At 45.5% G+C, this 22,392-nt stretch overlaps 1 protein-coding gene across 6 annotated transcripts in view; it reads right to left on the bottom strand.

The window, feature by feature from the left end:
- PSD3 (pleckstrin and Sec7 domain containing 3) overlaps window positions 1–2,381 on the bottom strand; it is a 110,202-nt gene extending 107,821 nt beyond the window's left edge. For 3 of the 6 annotated variants that reach the window (XM_080572927.1, XM_080572929.1, XM_080572931.1), the window contains exon 1: window positions 2,249–2,381. Coding sequence is in view for 2 of the 6 variants with exons in the window: in XM_080572921.1 (XP_080429047.1) it covers window positions 1,778–1,798 (21 nt within the window). In the remaining 4 variants the exon portion in view is untranslated. Of the gene's footprint in view, window positions 1–1,777; window positions 1,990–2,248 lie in introns of those variants that run through there. The other 3 variants (XM_080572921.1, XM_080572928.1, XM_080572930.1) reach the window with 3 other exon arrangements.
- Window positions 2,382–22,392: the final 20,011 nt, after the last annotated feature.

Here is a 22,392-nt window from a genome sequence, read left to right as displayed (position 1 = left end):
CTAGGATCCTCACTGCTCTTCTTTTCAATATGATGGCATTAGAAATGGCAAGAGTAATCCGCTCAAGCACCAGCAGCACAAGAGGACCTCCTTCATACAGGTACGTTGTGCAAGAATTTTATCTATCAAGAAGCCCTATTTTTTTTGTGTATCAAGTTTAGAGGAGAGCAATGCATAACATTCTTGAAATTGTTTTTAACATCACCACTACCACAAAGGAATTTCTTACACTCTTTTCTACAGTGAACCAAGGCTATAACTGAATGGGAGCATTTGCACAGGGATTCCTACATGGTTTAACCTCACCTTCTCTCCCACCAAAGGCATACTCCGAAAACCAACGACTGTACAGCCAAATTCTCAGCGCGTGCAAATCAACAGCGCTAGGTCAGACTTAGAGCTAGTGTTAAACTGGTAACATCTGCTAAAGCACATCAACTAAGGATGTGACCGAGGAAAGTGCATTTTGAGTAGAAAGAGATTCCTTTCTGCTAGCTAAACCAGAAGGGCCTGGATGATTATCAGCAGCCTATTACAACTGCTTCAAAAACTGTGTATGCAACCAGCAGTTTCATTAGAAATATTGCATTTGATTTTCACTCTCTGTTTTAATGGCCCTACGCATAGACAGAATTAAAGTGTGACTGAAGCTGCAAAAGCAGAAGTAATTGCAGTTACGTATTACACACCCAAATCACTTCAATAACACATAGATGTGCTCTGCCTGACAATATACTAACTGGCACCCTGTGGGAGCCACGTAATTGTTGTTTATGGCACGGAAATACTGCGTCTCTGTGAGAAGTTAGCATCTTCTGTGAGTTTGTGTGAAGTTCAAGCTCATTACAACTTTATGTTTATGTTCGCATTGAGAAGCTTGGCTTCTGAGCACGGCAGCAGGGCTTACGATAACACTCTAATAGTGCAGGAGTGTCCCTGTGTTCAGTGTTGTAAAACTTTACACCTTTGGTGAATTCATCTCAACCCTACTCCTCCTCAGAAAGCACAACGCTATTAACTCAGCCAAAGATGCTGATTTTTGCACTACATCTCATTTAATTCAAGAATTTGGCATGATTAAGAGAGCCTGTCAGTGCAGCAACAGTGCTGATTTGTTACATTAACACAGAGACAGAAGCAAAACCAACCATACAAGATGCAGGTTGGGGGTCCCAGCCCTGGGATGGGGGCTCCCAGCGCTGCCTCTCTGGTGATGTTGGTGCTTCTGGGGAGCTGCCAGTAGTGAGTGCCTTAGTGGGCTCTGAGTTTTTGCCCCTTAGGGGTATGCACAAAGAGAGAGAGAGAGAGAAAATGAAAAAAGGTAACATTAAAAAGGAGAGGGGGAAAAGAAGAGGAGAGGGAGAAAAGAGGGGGAAAAGGGAAAAGAGGAGGAAAAGAGGGGGAAAAGAGGGGGAAAAGAAAAAAATGAAAAGGAAAAAGAAAAAAGAAGGAAAAGAGAAAAGGAGAAGCTAAAAGAAAAAGGAGAAGCTAAAAGAAAAGGAAAAGCTAAGAAAAGGGAAAAAAAAGGAAAATACAGAAAAAAAGCTACAAGAAAAAAAAAGCTAGAAGAAAGGAAAAGGTTAAAAAGGGAAAAGAGAAAGGTTAAAAAAAAAAAAAAAGGAAAACGAAGAGGAGATACGGGAGAAGACCAGAAAAAAAAAAAAGTGTTAAGAAAGAAAAAGGGAAAGTAAAGGCAGGCGAGGAGGTGCCCCCGGCTGGGCGCGCCGCCCGCCCGGCTCCCGCTCGGCTCCCGCACGCCGGCACCCGCCGCCCTTACCGCACCGCCGCCTCCCTCCATCTTCCATCGCCGGCCGCGGCGGATCGCAGCCGCCCTCCCGCGAGGCCGTGCCGTGCCGTGCCGCGCCGTACCGTGCCGTGCCGTACCGTGCCGGGCCGGGCCGGGCCGTGGCGCCCTGCCGGCCCCGCAGCGCCGGCGGCGGAGCCGGGCAGCGCGGCCGCGGGCGGCCCCAGCTTGGTGGGCGCGGCGGGAGCGGGCCGGGCCGGGCCGGGCCGGGCGAGGCGGGGCGGGGTGTGGGCGGGCCGGGCCGGGCCGGGCCGGGCCGGGAAGGGAAGGGAAAAGGGAAGGGGGGTGGAAGGGGAAGCGAGGGGTGGGGGTGGACGTAAGGAAGGGGAAGAGGAACGGAACGCACCACGTGCTCGTCAAAAAAAAGATTGAATTAAAAAAAAATGAAGAAAGAGGGGGGATTTCGGGATTACCGAAGAACAGGGCACAAAACAGGCTGCGTACCCATAACGACGGCGCTTGTGAGCGGCGCTCCCCAAAGCCCGCAGGCGTCAGGACGTGCTGTGCTCTGCTGCACTCCTAAATCCCTTAAGTGCTTCTCGCAGTCGCTGGAAAAAAAAAAAAACAATAAAAATAATAATAAAAAAAAATAATGCCCTTTTTCAGCCCAGGGGCTTCTCCCCGCAGCCTGGCTCCAGAAAGCGAAAGAGCGCAGATGTCTCCAGAGCAGCCCCGTCTGCGCCTTCAGAGCCGATTTATGTTTCACAGTTCACTGGAAGTTCTCCCCAATCTTCAGGTTTCCGAGCACGCCGTCACGCGCCGGGGTTTCTCTAACCAGAAACTACAACCTGTCCCTTCTAGCAAGAGACGGGTTTCCCCGTCAGAAGCTGCAGTTAGAAAATACCCCAGGGTCTCACAGCCCCCCTCGCAGCAGCTACGCCAAGTAGCTGACAGGCTGGCGGGAGGAGGATGTTAGCTGCCTCCTCGCTTGCTGCGAATTTGTGCTTTGCTCAGTAGCCGTCAAACGCTTTAATTTCTTCAGCTGCAGCGAGGCTTTCTGCCGGGCACCCAGGTTTGATCGGGGTGTTATCACACTGGAAACCCAATGGGAAGTCATTGCCATTTCAGAGTTGGCCACGAGCAGTTTTGCCAGAGCTCCTCCACAGCCAGTGGCACTTTATCACCTGAGGACAAGGCACAGGCTGTGGACAGGAGAGCAGTGAAGGGGCCCTCCACTCCTGGGGACACGCAGCCAGGAGAAACCTCCCGCACACAGCAAGGGGTGCAGTGTGATCCCACCACCCGTCAGAGCCTGCCCCCACAGCCTTGGTGCAGTCACCCCCGGGGGAGTTATCCCCTGCAGATGGGCCACAGGTCTGCATTTGAGCTGAGGATATTCGGGCGTTCAGAAAGTCCTCTTCCGTAGCCACAGTTTGGTGGCAAGGAACAGGTTCCTGCCAAAGGCCTTTTGACCAGCAAACTGACTCTCACAGGTTGCAATCATGAGTCTTAGGACTCTCTGAACCCTTTAATTCTGCTCCTGCCCTTGCACTGGAAAACAGAGCTGTCAGGTGGAAGGCAGCGTTGCTCCAGTCGCTTTGCTGTGAGGAAGGGATTTGGGCAGTCCTGGCACTGGAGGTGCACCACCTCAAAGCCACTGAGACAAGCGTAGCGTGCCTGGCCCCCATGCTCTGGACAACGCATCTCTGTGGCCGAGGGGAAAGCGCAGCGTTGCCTCATTCCCCATTGCTCCCTGCCAGCACCAGGGCGATCTCAGCCTTTCAGTTTTCCAGCACCAGAAACAACAAAGCAAGACAAATCCTGTCCTCACAGCGGAAAGGTAAGTCCAGGCATAAAGCATGATGCGTCCTGGCCTGGAGCTTTCTCCGTCTGGCTGCCCTGATGGCAGTAAAGCAGGGGTGGCAGCACCAGCCAGCCTGGAGCCTCCATCCAGCAGCATCACCCCGTGCTCCTCCCAGCAGGGCCGTGTCACGCGAAGCTCACAGCACTCTTCCTAGCCCAAACACCTCCTTTCTCACCACTTTCAGCTCCACATTCACCCAACCACTGCCACACTTGCTTTCCACCCGTGCCACCTGGCAGGAGAACGAGGCCCTGCCGGTGCCTCCACCGCCTGGTCCCTGAGGCCGGGCTGAGCCCTGGCCCATCCGTCTGTGGATGCGCACCACGAAGCGTGGCAGCCCCGGCAGGGCAGGGAGGAGAGCTGGGGGGCTTCACCTTCTCCCAGCCTCGCTTGAGGAGCCAGGCGCTTGTCTGCCCCCATGCTGTTTTGTCCCATCTGCTTCGTGTGCCTCTGAGGCCCCAGGAGCCAGCGCAGGGGCACGGTCTGCGGATTCCCCATCTGTGCCACATCTGAGCTGACTAACGCAGAGGAAAAAAAACACCCAGTGTCTGGGTCTCCGAGGAGGTGATTTGCTCCGTCTGCCTCCTCCCAGGCAAGGCTGAGGTAATGTTGGTGCTGGCCAGGAGGCAGCTGAAGGCAACAACACTTTTTTGGGGGTGTGTGGGGGCTGGTACCACTCTGTTCCATGCAAGTGCTTGCCGCACAGACCTGGGCGCATAGGTGGCAGCTGCGGCCGCTGCACTTCGATTTGCCTTTTTTTCCTATTTGTGTTCAGTTGAGAAGAATTTGACATTTTCTGGCCGGAGTCACCCAGACGTTTGGGCTGCCGGGAATACGCTCTGTGCCATAAGGCTGGGAGAGAAGAGTGTTTGCTGGCTTTGGGGAGGATGATCCACAAGCCTCCGCCACGCTGGCATCTAAGTGAGTTTGCTTCGCTGCTAGGGAGGATGATGGGATTTGGCACCACCCGCCCCGAGGTTTGCACAAGGGAAGGCGATATTTCTTACACCATCAATCATCACTTCTTGCACCGGGGCCATATTAAATCCCAAAACATTACTATGAACAGGCACTCATCAGAGAAATGGGACATTTACAGTGTTTTTATGAAGGAAATCTATGGTTTTTGTCCAAAAACTTGATAGAAGTTTTCAGTTAGCTACATCAAAAAATGATTGCAGCAAAAGCTGGCACAAAAAAAAGCAGTTACGAGTGCTGTCATATCTACAGAGTGCTCTGAATTGCTTAAGGATTTAAGTTCGACCAAATGGCATGTATTTTAACACAGACCAATCTATGGGGAAAAACAAGAGAGAGAGGCGGAAACCCAGCAGCCAACCTTTGTGGAGGTGTCAAACAGTCAACTCAGCATGAATTTGCAGCCTGGTTTAGTGGGTAAGCTGCTGCAAATCCCACAGCAAAGGGCACTGACACCACCCCCAGGTCCCCGTGCCGCCAGCTACCAGTGGCAGCAGGAGCAGCGCGGATGAGCTGGAGACGTGCAAAATGTGAGGGCAGGCAACCCAGCTGCCAGATGGGTGACCAGGACACAGGAAGCTGGAGTTGAGGCCAGGAGCTGCGGGACACGAGGGATGGCAGCGTGAGAAGCTGATGAAAACACCAGGAGGGACGGGATTGCACAGGGGAAGTCGTGCCAAACTGCACAAGGAGGTGCTGGGGGTGACTGTGGGTCTGGCATTGCTGTGACAGTGCCTGTTCTGGGCCTGCTGGCACCGTACTCTTCCCATGACTTCCCAACACAAACATTGATCTTCTGGGTCAAAAATTCACTGCTGAAAAAACCTTCTCTCACCACCCTACCCCCTCAGAAATAAAAAAAAAAAAAAGAGTATTTCACAATAAGTGGTCTGTAAAGAATAACCAATGCATAACCTCTGTAATCTTTTGGCTATAAAGGTGCTCTCTTGCTCATTATTCCCCTCTCACGGGGAGATGAGAGGAGTACAGGAAACTCACTTCCAATTTATTCCTCCTCATTCAAAGGGGAAAAAACACATGTAAGCCATCATCCAGGTGCTCGCCAGAAAACAGCTCAGGACATTGCATTTCAAATCAAACAGAGATTGCCTCTTTCCATGGGGGATAGAGAAGGCTACCAATAAAATAATAATAATAATACAAAAAATAATAATAAAAAAAGAAAACACCACCAGAAACACCATTACCCACAGATGGAAATACTGAGTTAATCATTTATTGGATTTTCTCTTGTGTGTCTGGACTTCTCTGGAAACAGCTGCAAAAACATTTTTTTTCTTCTTTTACTCAGAAGAACAGAGTCACAACCCTTTCTTTCTGACTTAAGCCTGGAAAAGTAGCTGTAACGGCACAAGGGGAACAGCAGATACGGAGGTAAGGTCCACACTAGGAAAGAGCTGGGCATGTGTAAAGAGAGTAACCTTTCTATTATTTTTAAGAAAAGACAGACAGTGGTAATAAGTCATTACAGTAAAGCCCTGGGTGGCAGCCATGGCAGGGAAAGGGCTGGTGCAGACACGGCAGGTTAGCTGGTGTTATTGTGGGGAGTGGTACTAAGATCTGTGCCAGCATCATCACACTTCACCCAGTTCTTTCCTTGCAGATGCTCCAACTGAGCTGGCTTTTCACTCAAAACGCCTGGAAATTTCTCTTTCAGGGGTTAACTGATTCTTGCCTTGCTTCTTCCCCCCTTGACAATTCCCTAGAGTCTTGCCATGCCCAGGACTCTGGGAAATGTGATTTTTCCAGATCCTCCATCTCTTCTCTCCAGAGATTTCACTTCCCTCCCTCCTCCATCTGACATGTTCCTTGGGAGGAAAGGAAATGACAGACATTCCCTGCCTGCGCAGCCAGATAGTGATATTTGCCCTTTAACTGGCCAAAATTTGATGGGAAATCTCATCCATCCTCTTTGGAGATCTCCAATCTGACATTTCTCTCTTAAAAATCATAGCACAGGTACCTTCTCCTGATGTGCCTGTCTCTGTCCTTCAGAAATGTCCTTACTAGCCCCAGTAAAACTGGACGACGACACAGAAAATCCTGATGAATGCCCTGCTTTGTAAGGCTCACGGTTACGTCCTGGGACTCTTCTGTTACTTCCTCTCTTAATCTCTTCCCTCCCTCACCTCTATCAAATCTCTCTTTCTGGCCTTCTCTTCAGTAAAAAGGGCTGCATGGTCCCCCAATCAGCCTGTCAGCACTGGGTCTGTACTTCCTGAGCAGGCCACCAGTGACAGCCGAGAGCACCCTCCATTTCCTGGGCAGGCTGCAGAGCTGGTCGATGAGGAACCTCATGAAGTTCAACAAGGGCAAGTGCAGGGTCCTGCACCTAGGGAGGAATAACCCCAAGCACCAGTACAGGCTGGGGGCTGACCTGCTGGAGAGCAGCTCTGCAGGGAGGGACCGGGGAGTCCTGGGGGAAAACAAGGTGGCCATGAGCCGGCAGTGTGCCCTTGTGGCCAAGAAGGCCAGTGGGGTCCTGGGGTGCATTAGGGATAGCGTAGCCAGCAGGGAGATGATCCTGCCCCTCTGCTCAGCCCCGTGAGGCCACACCTGGAGCACTGTGTCCAGCTCTGGGCTCCCCAGTACAAGAGGGACATGGAGCTACTGGAGTGAGTCCAGAGGAGGGCTACAGAGATGATTAGAGGAATGGAGCACCTGTCGTACGAGGACAGGCTGAGAGAGTTGGGCCTGGTTAGCCTGGAGAGGAGTGAGAAGAAATCTTATCAATGTGTATAAACATCTGAAGGGAGTGTGTTAAGAGGATGGGGCCAGACTCTTTTCAGTGGTGCCCGGTGGTAGGATGAGAAGCAACGGGCACAAAATGAAACACAGAAATTCCCATCTGAATATGAGGAAAAGCTTCTTTACTGCGAGGGTAACAGAGCACTGGCACAGGTTGCACAGAGAAGTTGTGAAGTCTCCTTCTCTGGAGACACTCAAAACCCACCTGGACACGATCCTGTGCGATGTGCCCAGCTTGGCAGAGGGGTTGGACGAGATGATCTCCAGAGGTCCCTTCCAACCTCAGCCATCCTGTGATTCTGTGATTCTAGCACTGATAATGCATCACAGCAACCCCACAAGTCAATCTGACACACTCAGCTGGACTAACAACCAAGAGAAGAAAGAGTGTTTTCCATGAACATCAACATCATCTTGAAAAGACCTTTGGTGCTAAGGGAAGTCAAAAGGGAAGTGTTCAAAAGTGCACTCAATCCTACATGCAGGGGAGGGGACCACACTGCATTTGAGCAGAACAGAAATGCTGCAAGTGGTCTCTTCCCTTCCAGAACAACATATAGGATTCTACAGAATGATATCCTTTCTAGGGAATCCTAAGCTAGTCTCACATAAATCATTTTGGTCTTGACCTCCAAAAGGAGATGCCAAAAACTGAAACTGTATGGTATGTTATGATCAAGGGAAACTTACATTTCAAGCCAAGGTACTGTGGCTTTGTGTTTTTGGTTTCCTGAGACACTGGGATCCTCCTGTAAAATCCCCCTGTATGGTTTTCCCCAGCTCATGTATGCCTTCTTTCTTCTGCCACAGATTATTCAGACTGGACTGGGACTGCACATCAGATGCCAAGCCACGGAAAGTGGAGGGGAAGAGAGGGACGTGCTCAATGGCCTTTTTTTTTTTTTTTTTGGAGGGTAAGTATCACCTTTTAACAGTGCTAACAGTGTGTGGAAAAACAGAGTCAGAGGAGGATTGCTGCAGCTACGGCTATGACTTCAGTGGCATGCTACAAGCGGCTTTCAGAGTCAGGCAAGCATAAGACACATCACCCCACAGTCCTCCCAAAAATGGGATCATTATGTCCCACAACTCTGGGACAGTGATGCAGCAGCCACTACCTGAAATGCTACAGCTGCAGAGTGAATTAATACCATTGAGAATGAAACTATTAAAACCAACCAAATAAAGCGGCCTCACCGTGTTGGAAAGGTGACAAGGAGAGATGGGTTGGCCATCTATGTTTCTTCTCACTGTCTTTACCGCAAGCAGCAGGACTCTGCTTCTAATTGGACATGAGAAATTCCTCCTCATGCAGGTATTGCCTCTCATTTTACTTCTTCAGTCCAACAAGCAGAATGGAGCCCTTTAGGCAAGTGAGATGTCAAACAGTCATGTTCAGCTTTCCAGTGAGGGACATGATATTTCCTTGTCTCAGCCTGCATGCTTAGGAGAAAGGGCCAACTATTGACTTAGGTTTCAACAGTGTGTATGAAAAAGACCACTTTTACAGTGTTTTAAGTCCCCTGCACAGTTCTCATCCACTCTCCAGTTCCTAAATCTCTCTCCTCCTCCCATGTGATATTGCAATACATTTTCAGGAGTGCCATTTCCATACTGGAATGAAGCATGCAGTCACACTAACAAGATCTGTTTCCTCTCCTTAGACAAAACAGCCATGGATGTGGGTAACAAACAGCTAGAAATGACCCTGTTCATCCACATCCCTCCTCGGATCTCGCCATACAGTGAACACACATGAGTCACAAATGACGGATGCAAGGTTACAAATAGACAATTAAGCAAATTTCACTTGGACAGAGCAAGCCCAGCAAGTGTGGACAAATTGATACTGATTTTGGTTGGACGGGAAAGGTTTCTGCAGATGATTATCTTGACAGATTTTCTAAACAAAGAAAGACACAGTTCCCACAGCAGAGAACAGAAGCCAAAGCCAAAGAAGACCTGAGCCGAAGGTATTATGTGTTTCCGGTGGGAGAGTGACACCAGAGACAGATCATGGTACCAGGTACAACACCATGACAACAGCCTCCAGTTTGCAGCTCACAGGGCTCTGTTGTCAGCTGGGGGGTATAGCATTTTCTCCTATCCATAGCCCTTTTCCTGGAGGCAGTCTGCAAAACAAGGGGGCTGCACAGCCTCTTGAGTTAACATCATCTTTATAGGGTCATATAAAGAGATTAAAAGCCCTAGGGGAACAAGAGCCAATAAGTCCATTCCTGGGAGGATGTATTAAGAAGAGAGGCATAGCTTTGCGTCAAATGATGGGAGTATATGCATAAATCACACACTGAAACTGTATGTAGAAAAGTAGCTAGCAGGGGAAGACCCTGTCCTCTCTTCTCATGCAAATCCCCTACAGTGTTTACTGGTCCTCTCCAAAGTAAGACCTGAGACCTCCTTTCAAACCCTTTTATGCTCTTTCTTCCCTCCCCAAATGTCAAGCTCAGCATGTATCCACTAAATTTCTACCCTCTCATGTACCGCCCCATTTCCTCACAACACCAGCCACCTCTTGCTCCTCACAGCCCTGGCCTTCTACAGCACTCAAACCCAGACCCCAGCACAGGAGCTCTCAACTCCTCTGTCCTCTTGCGTTGTACCACTGCTGCCTCCTCAAGGAAGGGTCCCAGCCCTACTGCCGTACATTTCCAGTTTCCCAATCCCTTTCTCTCATGCAATCAATTATCTGCTTAATATTGCTCTTCCCCTAGCTAGTTGTTCATTCCCACCCTACCCCTGGCCAGAGGTCAAAACTCCGTCAGTGAGATGGGTACACAGACTTGACATTCAACATCCCTTTCTGCATAAGCAGCAGAAAAGCTGTAGGAAGCTCCCACCCACCCCACTTTTAGTCCTGCCTGCCATCTGGAAGCTGTGCCAAATGCCAGATCTATCCAGGCCCACTCTGTGCAAACAGAATGCTCTACCCAAGAAGCATTACTTTCCATTTCAGCTTTTCTTTCTACAATTTCCCCCCAAATGAATAGCTGCCATCACCTTTAGTCCTACCCCATCCCCACCCTCCTGTAACTCAGCCTTTATTTTCCATCTGCAGCTGGATGAAACAGCTCCTGCCTGTTCCTGGGCTAGCACTCAGGATTAGTTTTCACAATTTCCATACATCTTCCTCCACACCCTAGGTGGCTGTACTGAAAGCCAGGCTAGCAGGCTATATAGCATCTACTTCTTTTTGTCTCCTTACTTTCAGGAAATTCTCACCTGGACTGCAGAAGGCATGAAGTGGACTGACTATACAGTACTCTAGCGTAGAGATCCAATCTCCTGTAAAATGGGTTTTATCTCAACAACTGAGGGTGTTGGTGGACATTGTCTGTCATTTTCCATTCCATATCGCTCACTATCTCCATGTGGATCCAGATTAAACTGATGTGCTGCTCCTGACTCCTTTGAATCCAAAAATCCTTCTTTACTCCATTTCTGGGAGTTTGAATTTTTCTCCTTTAACATCATACTGAGTCTTTACAGCTCCATAAAACCAACTTTACTACTCCTTAACTATCCCAAGTTCAAATCCAAGTCCAAATTCAGCACAAGGGAAAAAGCCACTCACTCCCACAAGCAAGTGTTCCTATCCTTCGAAAATGTTTTTCCATTTATATTTCAAATTAGGATACTAGATTTTTGATAGCTGGTGCAGAAGTAACATGCTGTTTTCCCCCTTTTCTTGGATTTCAGAAGGACTTGACTCCTTGCCTGAAGAACACATTAGATTCCTGTTTTCTGAGAGAAATAGAAATGAAGAGTTATGCATGGTGATGAAATGATAAGTATCTGAGACAGTTGCAGGAGATACAAACTTGGGTTGAAAGTCTGTTGGAGTCAGGGAAAGCTATCACTTACTGCATTGGCCTTTGGAGCCTCCTGTGGTTCAAAAAATGTTGGGTTCTTCCCAAATGTTAGATTTCTACTGGCTATCTTAAATTTAAATTTTTAGTCTGTTTCTGATCCTGCTGAGCACATTTAACCTTCACTGCTTAGGGCAGCAGTGACAAACAGTCAGCACTGCTCAGGATCAGGCTGTTGTGCAAGTGTTTTCAAGTGCAAGACAAACAATTGTTAATTATAGTTCTTCATACTGGCAGACTTCTCTGAAATCCAGGGCGCACACTCATGAATTAATCCTCCTACATCACCTGGTAAAAAGGCAAACCTTAGCATTCTCACTTCTCAGATGAAACAACTGAGGTAAAGAAGTTAAATGATGTGAATGACATGATCAAACCACAGATGCAAGCAAGTGTTAGAGTCAATATGAAAGGTCTGCTCTCTGCGTAGCAATAAACCAGATGTCTTTCAGCGTGGTGCCTCACAGTCAGTCCCTACTAACCACATGCTTCAGTCCCGCTGCAGATAGTTACTTACCTACATCAAGTTAACCAAGGCACACAAGTGCTTTATAAAACTGGAACCGAAATATCCCAGATCCATACTCACATTTTCAGACGTTGGTCAAGCACAATGCTGAGGCAAGAGCTCCAGCACATTTACCACATCCATAGACCCACGAAATTGTCAAACAGCACAACTGTCTCAGGAGCCCACCTTGCTCATCTGAGCCCTCAAGGAAGGCCTCATTTTCCCTGTGTTGCCTGGGTCTGAGCTGTTGGAACTGGAAAAAGAAGAGAATGATCTACTGCAGCACTCAGATTTGTCTCTACTCCCTCCCTGCTTGAGTAAGTAATACTTTTCAATCAGTAAGCCCAAATAAATAAACCTAACTCACAACTTGGGTTTGAGTTTGAAGGGATTAGCTGAGTTGGATGAGAGCTCTTTACCTCTTTTAGTAGGTCAGTATTTGTTGATGAGTTAGCAACCCCCTTGTAACAAATAAAAGATTGGTTTCCTATATGAAAAATAAAAAGCTCCACCTTTTCCAAAGAATTGCTCGTGCAGCAGTTCTTTAGACACACCTGTGAAATGCAGCCATATTTACACTGGAGGTTAGCAACAGCCAAGAGAACAATGGAAAACCCTTCTCCTTCTCATAATGGGAAAGTGATTATTGCCAAAATAACTTGCTTAAATAATGGACTAGCTTAATTAATAGCTTTGATCTCAAACAAACAAATGAAAACAAATACTGCAGGCTTATGATGATCCAAAATGTCCATATCATATGCTGGCATGACAGGAATCCTTCTACCTGCAAGAAATGCAGGGAATCTGTTTTTGAAATGCAACATGAACATTTCAACAGGCAGTCTTTGTATAAAAGCTATGGGCCTCAAGCTATACAGCAGAACTTGATGCAGCCTGAGGATTTGCAGGTTCCTCACCAAGGATGTCTTCTGCATATAAAACATTCAAAGACATTAAAAAGACAAATTGTGCTATGTGCAGTAGGGTCATCTGTCAAAAAGAGACACCCAATGATCCTTGCTTTTTTACATTTAGAAAGACATGGTTGAATTTAATAAAGGCTGGAAGTTCTCTGGGATCCAAATGATATTTTATAAGAGTAGGGAGTGCTTGGCATAGACTCCAAAAGTCTCCTTTGGCCAACGTGTGTTCATGGAGATCTGGTAGAAGACATTGGTGGAAGTGAATTGACTGACGTCTTCTGTCATAACAGCCACTGCCAGTGTGAGTTTTCCTATGTATCAGACCCTGTAAAAGGTGTGGGTGATGGTAATATGGCAATATACATACCACGCGCCCTTTTGCTTATGACTAATGCATCTGTAGCCACCAAGATCTTCTCTAAAGTTGACAAGGCAATCCACTGGTCAAAAACTCCCTGCATGGAGTGGAATCGTTCTCAGGGGATGGGACCACGTAATTCAAAAAATTTTGCTGTGACTGGCTGAACAAATATGGGGATAACTCACACTCTTGGGATGGATTGAAGAATGAAAGCCACCCTGAAGAGGAACACAGTGGAATGCTTTCAAATATCAAAGCATATTGCAGTAAATAAGGTACACTAACAACACCCAAAACGGTTCATACAGCTACAGTTCACCCTGTGGTACAGGGAAGAAAAAAAGAAAAAAAAAAGAAAAAAAAAAAGGAAAAATAAAGAAAAAAAAAGAAAAAACAAGAAAAAAAAAGTAAAGAATGCTTTCTAACCATTGCTTCTTAGCCAAAAAGGTCATAATTAGATGGGAATTACATTTTCAAGAGCTGTTGTTTTGCTATGAATCATACAAAAAGGAGACATTAGCTGTCGTGGAAGGCAGCACTTTTTACTGTGATTCTCCTGTTCTCCCCTTGCCATATCCTTCAACCCATTGCCTTAAATTCTCCTACTCCTACTCCCAAAAGAAGGCACTGTCACAGGCAGGAACCAAACCCAGTCCTTCTGAAATCAGTCCTGTCTTTCAGCCACAAGGCTGCTTTCAGCTCCTGCGCTCACAGACTGCTTCTGCAGTAGCAGCACCGAACATAGGACCAGAGAGGATTCAGCCAGACCAGCCTGGGACAGAGTTTCATATTCACTGTGTGTCCCTGGGGAGTGTGCTGGGTTTGGTCCCTTGGTTTTTGAGGTGAAGACTTTCTCTTGAGTGCCAGACTTGACCAACTCACAGGCAGCTGCAGCCTGATTAAACAGTGCTCTTTTTAGCCCAGTTTTCTAAGAAAACAGAGCTTATGGGGTTATGCTACCTGTTATCTGTTTGTTCATCTGCCCCGCCTCCTGTAGTATCTTTTGAACCAGTTAGCTAATTTCAAACAGAAGTAGGACAGAGGTCTCGGGGAAAATAGGTTAATGGAAATCAGCACTTGATCAATGCTTGTTCTGCAGAAAAGACACAGAGAAGCACATCCCTTCTGGCAGCAGTCAGCATTGACTAGTGGTATACACATTTAGGCAATTGTCTTGCCTGCTATAGGTGACCATGAAGACACAAATGGAAGATGGGAAACACTGATAGAATTGCATGAAGCAGGGCTATAAGAGCGAGTCCATGGGAATGGGACTTCACATGTCACACTCGTTATTACTGTTGGTTGAAGTTCCTCATGATTTGCATGCACCGCTGTCACAGGTAATTATTGGTGATGCAACATCAGCAACACAGCAGGTCCCATTGAAATGCTACTGGCTCTAACTAGAGGACTTCTAAGAAAAAGAAGTGGCTACCTGGCTACCTTCCCTGGTTACCAAAGTGCAACTTATTAGTAAATACCCAGGTTGCTGCCCCAGAGTCTTGATGGTTCTTAGAGGTTTGGCCATGAGTAAATACATTACTCAGCACTTGGTCGAAGTGTTACCATTTTACAGAATGCTGTGTTTACTGTTATTGCCCCAACATTTGGAGTAATTGATCAGAGCAGAGAAAAGAGATTTGCCACTTCCCTGCTGGCTGCAGAGTTTCTTAGACTGTATTTCCATTGCCCGGGAAGAATGGACCCTGCATGCCTCGTGTACTACTACTCTTGTGTCCACGGTCCAGTTCAAAAAAGGTAATCTAGCTCATACTTGCTATGTGAATACACGACCACCATTTCAGCCATTCCTAGTAATTCCAGGCCTGGATATCATACTTTTTCCCAGCAATCTTTTCAAATGTTTCACTATCTTAACAAGTGGAAAACATCTAATCAAAATTTCCCTTCCTGTAATTTCAGCCTGTGGCTTTTATTTTATCCACCATGGACAAAGAGAACAGATTACACCTTTCTGTCCTGAAGCACTCTTGTAATTACCTGAATAGGGATCACATAACCATCAGTACTATCTTCTCTAAATTAAAACAACATTGTTTTTTGTTCAGTCTTTCCTGTACATCCTGCTGCCTGTGTTGAGACAGACCTACCTGCTGGATAAAGCAAAAATGCAGAAGTCTACGTTCTCATTAGAGGTGAGCAGTGATTACTGGAGCTGCCTGTCACCAAGTATGAGGAAAATGTTCCATGCTTACAGACCACACATTCTGGAGACCCGGAGCTAGAAATACCTGGTTTCAAAGCCAAGTTCTGCTTTTGCCAGTCTGTCTGGTCCTAGGCAAATTGGATCCCAGTTCACAACTCTTTCACTTGACAGACAGGTATAGAAATAACAATTTGCTTAACTTAGCATATCATGACCAAGGTAATATAAAGTTGGAGGCTGTGCAGATGTTGTAAAGTGTGGTGGAAGAGCTGATTGTTATGACAGACTTCCATGTGGATATGTGTTCTCTCTTACAAGTTATTTTAAAAATTTTGTTCTGAAATACTACAGGTGTCTAAAAAAGATAGTTCTTCAAGACTGACTACATCAAACTGCTGGGATATCAATAGCTTCCAAGTAAACACAGAGACGTGCAGGACCTCAGAGTACCAGGATCCTATTGGTAAGTATTGATATTTGAAGCCCTTTACATGAATGACTAAACTAATTTGCCTATCATTGCTATGACTCATGGGTTTCCTAGTAGAAAGCCGATTCTGCTGGGAGGATTCTCTAAAATGGGTATATTCCTGCACCCTAAGGTGCTTATAACATAAGGTGCTTATGAGTATCAGAATGCTTTCTAGTTCAGGCTATTCTTTATTTTATTTTATTTTATTTTATTTTATTTTATTTTATTTTATTTTATTTTATTTTGTTTTATTTTGTTTTATTTTGTTTTATTTTATTTATCACTGCAGTAGAAATCTACCTGGAATCACTCAAATGTTTACTGCCATTCAAGACTTTCCCTCCAGATTGGAACTTCCCATACAATCATTTTCCTTTAGCAGTATTGGTCAACAGATTCTTTATCAAAGCTTCCTGTGCAATTGTATTGACTTCCTAACAAAATAAAAAACAAAACAAAACAAAACAAAATGTATTTGGTTTGTTCTGTTTTTAATACACTAAAATGTAAGAGAGATCAAGAGATCTATCTGCAATAACAATCATCTTCTGAAATATAGGCGATGGCATATTAGAACACATGGGTGTTTCTTGTTTTTACTGTTTATTGAAATAATTTGTTCCACATGGCTTGATGTAAGCAGGTAAAAAGAAGTCTGTATTTTTTTATTTTTCTTTTTTTTAAGGAAGTGGGCACTGATGTATGTCACAGTGTCCAGGTGATCCAAGCCCACCTGCAAATGTTTCTCACATTGCATGCCCATTCAGTTTGTACCTGCCTACCTGCAGTTTGTTTGGGTGCTCTATTCACTTCTGCATGGTACCAGGAGTGCTGAGGTATCTCACAACTCTTGCTGCCTAATACCACTTTAGGGATTGCTTTGAGGAGCCTGGTGGCAGAACTTGTCCTGCTCCCAGTTTCCATCTCCTTAGCCTATCAGTTTATTTAGCCAAGTTATATCCTGCTCAGCATGTTCAACCTGTGCTCACCACAGCTCTCTCTCAGTTAGATGAAGTAGTCCAGCCTTCAGCTGTGCTCTCATTACACCAAGATACAGGTGGGAAGGAGAGATGTGATGAACAGACCATGCTGGCCAAATGCAAAGGTAGCTGACGAGTTCTGCAACAGCTGCAAATTTCCCTTGTGTGATTAACAGACCTGCAGCTCATTACCATAAACAGTAACAGCACCTCTTGAATTTTGGCAAAAAAAATCAGGGGAACTTCTCATCGAGTGGTACCAAGAAAAGCAGTTTTCCAGGGTGTCAGGGAAGAACAACTAAGGCAGGAAGAGAAGCCTATTATCAGTACTCATTTCAATCTAACTACAGGGAAAGGAAGCTACAAAAGAGGCTATTTACTGCAGACTGGAAGAGGGAGACAACTTTTCTAAGCATGTGGGACAAGACTGTGTTTCTACTGGAAAGAGATCTTTATCTATGCAAGGCATCAAAAAATAGAAGAGAGAGGTGAATTATTGGAGTTGATAATTTAGCCTTTCCCAAAAATATAACCCATTATTTTGGGCTTTTTTGTTCAAAGACTCTCCAGGCCTCACTCCCAAACTCAGGAGATGAATTAGGGCAGAGGAGCTTGCTCACAATAAAATGACTGGCTGCCTCTAACCCCAAGGTGGACAAACACAGGCATCACAGAGTTCCTTTCATTGACTGGGACTTGTGCTGCAGGCTGCATGGGGAATGCCATTAAGTACTATTACTGGTGTTAGAGAGAGACTGAGATAAAGAACAAAATACCTATAAACTGCGTGTTTGCTGTGTGTCACCGTGGATGGTTCTCCACCCAGGTTAACCAGGCCTGCGGTAAATCAGCAACCCTCTGGTGCTGCACTGGTGTCTGCTGGGGCCAGGCTGTGCTGGGCAACGTGAGGAGAAGCGGCCAGCTGCTGAGCCAAGGTGCCTCAGCAGCACAGACAGCGGCAAGACTGAGGGGATGCACTCGTCTGAGAGCAGCCTGCTTGCATTCATCTTGGATCCTTGTTGGGAGAGGCCAAAAGAAATCATCCAAGCAAGGAAAACAGGCCATATTCGCCTCCCACACCCTCTTAGGCCTGCCTAGGACCATGCCTGTTCTCGTCATCTGGGCCAGGTATGGGATTGCAAGAATACCTGAAAGGTGCTTTCCACAGCAAGCCTTCTTGTGTTGGAATCTATCTTCCTTTATCAAATCTGACGGAATGAGTGCTTTTGTCTATCTCCTCCATCACATAAAGCCTGCTGTCAGGACTCAGGTTAGGAGGCACAATGTTGTTTCACCCTCAGCTGAAAGAATCCTCGATTTCTTCAGGTTAAACGTGTCCAGCTTGCTTTCCTTGGCAAGCAAACATAACTTTAGATCACGTGTGCAACCTGTGTTTGGCCAAATCCTAGAGAAAAAAATCATTTTGCACCTCCAGAAATGAGCTTATTGTATGCAGCAAATAACAGAAGGCAATAGAGAAGTGTAGCTTAGGAAAGAGAAACTGGGTATTTCATTTGCATCTTTTGTAGGCTTTAATTTTACTGGGGAAAATGTTAATTGAGCTAATACCTGTGAAGTAAAAAGTCAACCCAGCTGGCTATTCCCCATGTAAACATTCATCTGCATACTCATGTCAACTCCTTTCCGGCACAGACCTTACAGTTCTCAGCTGCATTATGCTTGAAATACCCACAGTGGCAGAAGCCACCGTATGTCACCCCATCTGTGAAAATGTGCAGGCACAGCATTGGTTTTTGCCTAATCAACTGAAAAGGGATTAACTAAAAGGAGTATTTAATTCTCAGATTTTAAAAATATCACTCATAAAATGCAAGGAGATATTCTGAGGCGAACAACTGCAATTACAGTGGTCAAGTAATAAGCACAACACATTAATAAAGTCCTTGAACTTAATACTTATGGGCTATTGATAGGGAAGACTTTTTTTTTTTTCTTTTAATTTAAATCAGAGGTCTGGAATAAAACTATTCTACTGTACAAAAAAATTGAAATGATCAGAGGATTTCAACATGTGTGTTATCTTTAATATGTCCCTTCTTCTAGAATCATTATAGATTTCCCAGGGGTTAAAAAAAAAAAAAAATCAAGCTTTTAAGAAGCATGCCTTCTATAAAAGAACCAGGAATATATCTGAGTGTTTTCTTCTGTACTTAATTCAAAGAAACAGAGTGGCCCATTACATAGTTTGTGCTATAGGTACTTGCAAGATGAGTAGAGAACATCTGATACAGTAAAATTTGTCTCCTCCTGGTGCTGATACAAACAATGACAAAAGGCTCTGTGACATCCAACATAAGGCCCAAATGTCTATAAAAATCTAGCAGCATAAAGCAGCTCTCTAATTCCTTTCGAGACAGCTGTACAGCCCTGCTCTGCCCTTTATCTTCTTCCCGAAGATCTAAGAAGCCAAGACCGTGGTCAGGGGCTGTGTCAAATGTCAGCCCATATTCAGGGAGTGGAGTGGACAAACGCAGAGTGTGGACAGCAGGGACCTGCTTCGTTGCCTTCTCCAGCAAAGGGAAAACACGACATCACTGACCAGAAACCTGAAGATGATTCTGGTTTGAGCATGTCCTCAGGCCCTGGCCACAAGGAGCAGCACAGTGACTCTCACCAGTGGTAAGACAGGGACGGCACTGGTTTGGGTAGGTATTCCCGTTGTTGCCACACAGCAATTAATTATATATGATGTAGATTGTTTTGATAGGATGAGGATTGCAAAGCGGCTGGGAAAACCACGGAGGAAAATACTGAGTTTGGTAAGCTGTTACTCAGATTTTCATATGGAACAGCTGAGAAGATGGAAATGAGAAACTATTTACATGTTCTGGCCTACTGGTAAGACACCAAGAGGCTACATTATATTCAGGAATGCTGTCTTGTGCACAAACCAGGAAATCGTTCACTGCTTGCTCATCCAGGATCAGAACCACCCAGACGATGGGCAGCACGTAGGAGAGATTTGTAAAAATGTAACAGGGAAAGCCTGTGTGTTACACTCAGGCTAAATAAGCACATTGCACACCCTTCTCAAGTTCGACCAATGGCATGGAACTGTGTAACCAGCTGCAGTTGTAAAGGAGCCACAAGAAGACCTACTGCCTGAGCACTTGAAAACAGCCTTTCTGTGGAAAGAACTTAAGCAGAAGGTTTCATGGAGAAAGAGAAGGAAAGCTCCTTGCTTTATCCTTTACGCAAAAGGAAGACGAAAGCTGTGATTCACAAATTGGAACATCCCGCCTAGTGTAATAAGGACAGGTATCGTGCTTTCTCAGTTTCCAGAAGAGCTTAGCACTGATTTGCTTTCTCTGCGTTTGTTTAAGCAAACATCACAAATGAAGTTAAAGCTGCTCCTGCAAGTGTTAAGGCCTTTGGTACAGATGGTTACCTTTATCTGTTATCACCACCTCCAATTAGAGTATGAGAGAGATAAAAGATATTACCCAGTGCTTGCCCACACTCACAGGTCATTTACATACAGATCAGACTAAAAATGTTTCCCTGCGCCATGGGAAAATGATAATCGATTAAAATGTTGCATGGAGGGAATACAACACATAAATGCAGTATAGCAACAAATCACTTTCTTGCGTTTTTCCTCCATGGAGCTTTGGCTTCCACTGGTAACAAACATTTTAATAAACCATTTCTGCCTGGGGATCACTGGCAGTCACAGCGGCATGAATAGAAAACAGTATTTGATTCATCAACTCTACCAAAATTAAACATTCTGAACAGGGATTATGCAGCACTATTTCTTTCACAAGATCAACACTGTCATTCCCATATGTCCAATACTATCTGTGAGCTGCGTTATGTCTGCAAAACACAGCTCCTATTCACCATTTTGTGGAATGGTAAACAGCCCCATAAGTAGCAAACCAGTTGGATATACAGTTCTCTCACTCTGCCACTGTGGCTCAGCATCGTCTTTTTTGAAAGAAGAATATTCCCCTGGACTTCTAGAAGAACATAAATGAGAAAATATCAGGGAATGTGGCAAACTCATGTTTGAGGCAAAAATGTAGAGCTGAAAGAACAGCTTTCTTAACAAGTTTTTACTAAGCCACTTCATTAGCTGAATTCATAAGCAGTTTTCTCAAAGTTACGTCTGTATAAAATCATTTGTCAGATAGTTTCAGGGAATCATTTTGGGCCTACAGTGAGTTCCACTGCTGTTTGTTGTACATTTTTCCTCTGCACTACATTGAACTGTTTTGCTCAAATACAAAAATCACATTCTTCTTTCTATTCCCTGACTACACCAAAGAGGTTTAAAATCAAAGCGTCTGTTTGACTGCTCAGGTTAACAAGAACAAAACCTGCTTTTTATGACTACTCGATTCAAATCCTGGTTTCATTCCTGACAAAGAAGCAAACACAGGCAAAGTTGAATTGATAAAACTTTTACAAATGTAAAGGAATCTCCCAGCACAACATGGCTATGAACAACATTTATGCATCCATATAGTACGAAAAACAAAGGAAGACCTTAAGTATTTTGGAATTTGCCACTCATTCCCTGCCCTCAGCTGAAATACAATTTGTAAGTGGAAAAGAAAATCTGAAACAGGCAATTACTGCATCAGCAATCATGCTTCATATGTGCTTCTGCTATAGAAACTATCACAATGATTCATGCCATGCTGCAAAAATGCTTTATTGTGTATCAAGCTCAGTGCTTTTAACATAAAAAATGTAACCATGGGTAACACTTGCACGTGTACTTACAACGTATAAACACACTGCAGATTCTTCATTCTTTCCACACCACTCTCTTAATGTGTCTGCTAAAACAAGTTTTTCCTTTCTCATTTTAATTTAGACCATCTTTTTTTCCTGGGGTTGTCGTTAACAAAAATTGTCTGTAATCAAGAGAAAAATCATGAAAGCTCCACAGAGAATGGCATAAACTAGGCACAGAGCCATCGTTTCCCTCTTCACCTTAATACCGTGCAGAGGCTAACAAGGTCAGTTACCTGGAGGGGGCGGGGGGGGGGATGGCAGAAGGAATGTTGTAATTCTGTTAAGAGGAATCCCAAGAAGGTATTGCCTTGTTATGTTAGTTTATATTGTTATTATTATTGTTGTTGATGTTATTGTTGTTGATGTTGTTTTCGTTGCTGAAGTTGTTGTCATTGTTATTATTGGCTTCCACAGGCCACCCTTCACTACGAAGTGGGATGTATCTTTATTATTTATTATTTATAATTTATATTTATTATCAGCTGCACTGACACCCCCTTTGGGCCAGCGTTTAACCCTACAGAGGCAGACCGAGTTGGTCATCTGCTGGAGGGTAGGAAGGCCTTGCAGAGGGACCTGGACAGGTTGGGTCGATGGGCTGAGGCCAATGGGATGAGGTTCAACATGGCTAAGTGCTGGGTCCTGCACTTTGGCCACAACAACCCCATGCAGCGCTACAGGCTTGGGGCAGAGCAGCTGGAAAGCCATGCAGAGGAAGAGGATCTGGGGGTGCTGATTGATGCTCAGCTGAACACGAGCCGGCAGTGTGCCCAGGTGGCCAAGAAGGCCAACGGCATCCTGGCTTGTATCAGAAATAGTGTAGCCAGCAGGAGCAGGGAGGTGATCGTCCCCCTGTACTCTGCTCTGGTGAGGCCGCACCTCGAGTGCTGTGTTCAGTTTTGGGCCCCTCACTACAAGAAGAACATTGAGGCCCTGGAGCGTGCCCAGAGCAGGGCTACAGAG

This window comes from Anser brachyrhynchus, assembly GCF_964034855.1.
Source record: "Anser brachyrhynchus genome assembly, chromosome: Z".
NCBI lineage: Eukaryota > Metazoa > Chordata > Aves > Anseriformes > Anatidae > Anser > Anser brachyrhynchus.
The sequence above is the reverse complement of the archived record's forward strand: the minus strand, read 5'-3'. Positions and strand labels throughout refer to the sequence as shown.